This window comes from Trachurus japonicus, chromosome 13 (assembly GCF_045865225.1).
Source record: "Trachurus japonicus isolate A0001 chromosome 13, Traja_1.0".
Classification (NCBI taxonomy): Eukaryota; Metazoa; Chordata; class Actinopteri; order Carangiformes; family Carangidae; genus Trachurus; species Trachurus japonicus.
Genome location: NC_140919.1, coordinates 26,463,335 through 26,467,472, shown reverse-complemented (window position 1 = coordinate 26,467,472; position 4,138 = coordinate 26,463,335). Strand labels below are relative to the sequence as shown.

The 4,138-nt window shown below is 41.0% G+C and overlaps 1 protein-coding gene across 1 annotated transcript; it reads right to left on the bottom strand.

Annotated features, from left to right (window-relative positions):
* Nucleotides 1-1,879: 1,879 nt before the first annotated feature.
* On the bottom strand, nt 1,880-2,833 carry LOC146976086 (olfactory receptor 11A1-like). Its single transcript, XM_085794646.1, has one exon. The coding sequence runs from the start codon at nt 2,831-2,833 to the stop codon at nt 1,880-1,882; it is 954 nt and encodes a 317-aa protein (XP_085650772.1).
* Nucleotides 2,834-4,138: the final 1,305 nt, after the last annotated feature.

The window sequence follows — 4,138 nt, the reverse complement described above, 5'->3', positions numbered from 1 at the left end:
CAGCGAGCTGCAGAGTGTGTGCCATACATCCCAAGCTGGCAAGCCCACACTCCTCTAGAGCCTTGGCCATGTTTCGTGCATTATCCCTGAGCACAACATGCACTTGTTGTTTTTTTATTTTCCACTGTGCGAGCATTGTTTCAAAAGCTTGACATAGCATTGTCCCTGTATGCGACCCGGGGCACTCCTGTGCGTGCAGCATTGCTTTTTGCATGTTAAAATCTTGATCAAACCACTGAGCTGTTAAGCTTAACATGCTGACCGGACTAACATCCGACGTCCATATGTCCGTGGTAAAACTTACGTGTAGTCCATTTTTGTTGAGTAAGTTGTGGATGTGTGTGGCAACGATGTCATAGAGGGCAGGGAGGGACACATCCGAAAAGAAGCGGCGACTTGGGAGGGTGTATCGTGGCTCCAAATGTGCTATTAACTTACGAAAGCCCGGGTCCTCGACGACAGAAAAAGGCTGGTCGTCGAGCGCTATGAATTCCATCACTCTGTCGTTAATGGCTTTACTCTTTTCACTGTCTCTTGCAAAGCTTTTACATTTGTCAAACGCCTGCTCAATGGAGACATCCACACTCCGCCGTGTTGTTGTTTTGGCTCTAGCACAGCTAGCTGCTACCGCGGCTGCTTCGTATTCTTTCAATACCGCTTCGCCGCGGTGACGAGTTTTAAGATAAGCTGTGAGGTTTGTTGTATTAAAACTCGAGGTCTTCTTTCCTCCTCTGGAAATCCTCGCTGAACAAGTTTTGCAAACAGCAATGCTGTTGTCATCTTCCGCCACAGTGAAAAACGACCACACAGGTGAAGACATGCTCATTATTTGTCAGGCAGTGACGAAGCCAGGCTTGGGTCCTTCTGATATGGCGCGAATAGATGACGTAACTAGCGCGCCAGGGCCTGTTTTCGCGGCGACTTGGCCGGCAAATTTTCCCAAATTGAATTAATTTATCTGATCTTTTTATCGGTTGAAATTTACCCATCGGATCGATAAAAAATGACGTAATAATTCTCCAAATCGGCCGATATTTTATCGGTCCGATAATCATCGTGCATCCCTAATTTTCTTCTCAAGTTTGTCAGCCTTGTTTATCTGTTGCCTCATTTCTTCTGTAAACTCAGATCAAAAACAAAAGATGGTTTTAACATTTCAACATTCAGGTTTTCTCATACTCGGGTGCATGTTTTTAATCATTAGATTTCAGGGTGAGCCAGTAATACTTTATTTATCTACACAGTGTCTCTATAACCAGGTGACAGTAGAAGTAAGCGATCCGGTCGTTTTGGCTAACTTTCTGTCAGCCGATGGAGTTAGCAGTCCCCGCCCTCGTCCCTACGTCACCACATTCACGCTGCACACACAGAGAGGACCGCCCCTTTATGCCGTTCTCTCTCCTCATTGGATAAAGGTTGTAGGATACAAGGAAAGTTTTCTCCTCGGCTTACAGCAGAGCAGAGTGACTGACAGACCCGTGTTTCAGACCAAACACTCTATAAAAGTGATTGCTGTCGGAAGATATAACTATTTAAGACTTATATTAACAACAAACATTCCGCTTACTTCTGCTTTAACGTCTTCTTTCCCGCTCTCACAGCTGACATGTGTCAGTAATAATGTCACTTCTATTACAAGAACAAGCTGGGATCTCTGAAACCTGACTCCAAAATCCAAATCCAATCCAAAAGTCAAAAGAGAGCTTTAGGAAACTTTGCGCTGATAAGTCTGCCAGACTTATTTACCTGTTGCCTAATTTCTTCTGTACATTTAGATCAGACACAATAGATGGGTTTAACATTTCAACATTCAGGTTTTCCCATACTCAACTGCATGTTTTTAATCATCCGATTTCAGGGTGAGCCAGTAATACTTTATTTACCTACACATGTCTCTATTACCAGGTGACATTTTATAACAGAAGAGATGTTTGTATGTTTGTCTTAATTTAGACATTTGCAGTCCATACATGATAGGAGTCAGAAGTGGTTGAATGATGAGGAAGTACAGAGACAGGATAATCCGCAGCACACTGGGAACACTGGTCATATCAAACCTGCTCTGCACTATTTCAAAGAAGCAACCAAAAGAAAAGTTGAGCAGAGAAGCAAGGTGAGGTGTGCAGGTACTGACAGCTTTCTGTCTGGTCTGTTTAGAGCCAGAAAAACATACTCTGAGAATCTTCAAGTAAGAAAAGACAATTGGAAGCAGAGGAACTATGATGGTGAGAACGACACCAAACAGTCCATAGATATTATTCACTTCAGTGTCAGAACAGGCCAACTTCACTACAAGGTAGTTCTGACAATACAAACTGTTGATGATGTTTCCACAAAGAGGCAAACGGATGTTTAAGGATATTGTGGTTAAAACTTTAACAAAAGAGTACAACCATATTACAGAAATAAAAAGAACTGCCTTGTTAGATGTCATATATGTGTTATATTGTAGAGGATGACAGATAGCAAGGTATCTGTCATATGACATGATGGCTAAGTCTAAAAATTCAACATTGGCATAAGAATAAATACAGAAAATCTGCAGGTAGCACAGAGGTACTGACACAGTGTGAATGTCAGAGAGGATCTGAACCAGCAGGAATGGAAACAGCCCTGTACTACCATACAGTTCATTTACAAACAGGCTGCATAGAAACAGGTACATGGGCTCATGTAAACTCCTGTTCATACAGATAACCACAATCAGAGAGGAGTTGGCAAAAATAATTACAAAGTAAAGCAAAACAGTTACCACAAAATACAAGTATCTTATGTTTCCAACATGAAAATAAGCTCCGAGGATGAAATAAGATAAAGTTGAATTCAGCATCATTCTGGTTTAACAAGACTAAACAACAGTGTAGAAAATATGTTTCTCCTCCCCCAAAAAATCATTTGTCCCACTGACAGACATTGTGTTGAAACTGAGACAGATTCATGGAAATCTTATTTTGAATAACCATACACAGTATCACACATAGCATGAACCAACCCAACCATCAAACCCCCACCCTCAATGACTGTTGAAGGAGCCGTCACCTACTGAGCTGCAGACTCCCGTCACTGCAGCAGCTGCTCTGTTATACGTATATCACAAGAGAGGATCCCAGCAGACCACTGCTACAATATGTCTGTCATCATCACCATAGTAATGCTGAGAATTCACTTCACTCACTGCTTTAGCACATACCTGATGGGAAATAGCCAATGTTTTACTTAGGCCACTAATCTGGGCTGAGCAATTCATCAAAATACTATTGAAATCACAATATGGCCAAGTACATCATCCTTTTCCCATATCCTCTTTAATTAAAGGAAAATTTCTGCCATTTTTGACCCCTAAATTGTTTTCCCAATGGTCACCCAGTGTTGGGGGGAGCAAAAAACGCGACTAAAATTGATACAGACAGACCCGAGTTACACCATGGCTACCCCGGCGCTCGGGATAGCTACAATGCTAACCTATGGGAGCGATTCTTTCAACCAGGGTTTCCCCCAGAAAACTTGTTAAGCCCGGTGGAAGGGTGGCACCCCCGACACATCGGTGCCCAAGTGTGTTTTTTTGTGTCAGGGGCCCGCCTGACCCTGACCATTGACAGATGGCAGGGCCCTATTGGTATCAGATTCATTAATGGAGTAACAGAATTTAGAAGACTTGATTTCATAAGGCCTTAAGATCAATGTTAAAAGTTGACTGGAAACGTGAAAATATTACCATTATCATGTCTTATTATAAGACATTTATGTAACATATACACCAGCTAGGCTATAGCAGAGTCTCACAAATTGCACTCTTGAAATGCTGTTCAACCAACCACAAAATAAATAAATAATAAAAATAACAAATAAATAAATAATAAAAATAAAAAATATAATTTAAATAAATAATATCAACTGTCTGCACTAAAAACTAAAAAGCAACTGCCTGATGTCTGTATTGTTAAAGTCTAGCATTATTTCTCAGAGATCTTTTTTTCTTTCAGAGATTTTTTCAATCTGGAGTCACTTAAAGTCCCTGAAAAGTGACACTGGATTCGTCTTCTGAGTTAATCACATCCCAGACATATGTCCTATTAACCATCCTGCCAATTTTGGATGCTAGAAAAATTTGTTTAGTAGGTGAAATTAGGTTTTAAAA

What these genes read in the sequence shown, in the direction of transcription:
- LOC146976086 (XM_085794646.1), bottom strand. Translation starts at nt 2,833, where the DNA reads ATGATGCTGAATTCAACTTTATCTTATTTCATCCTCGGAGCTTATTTT.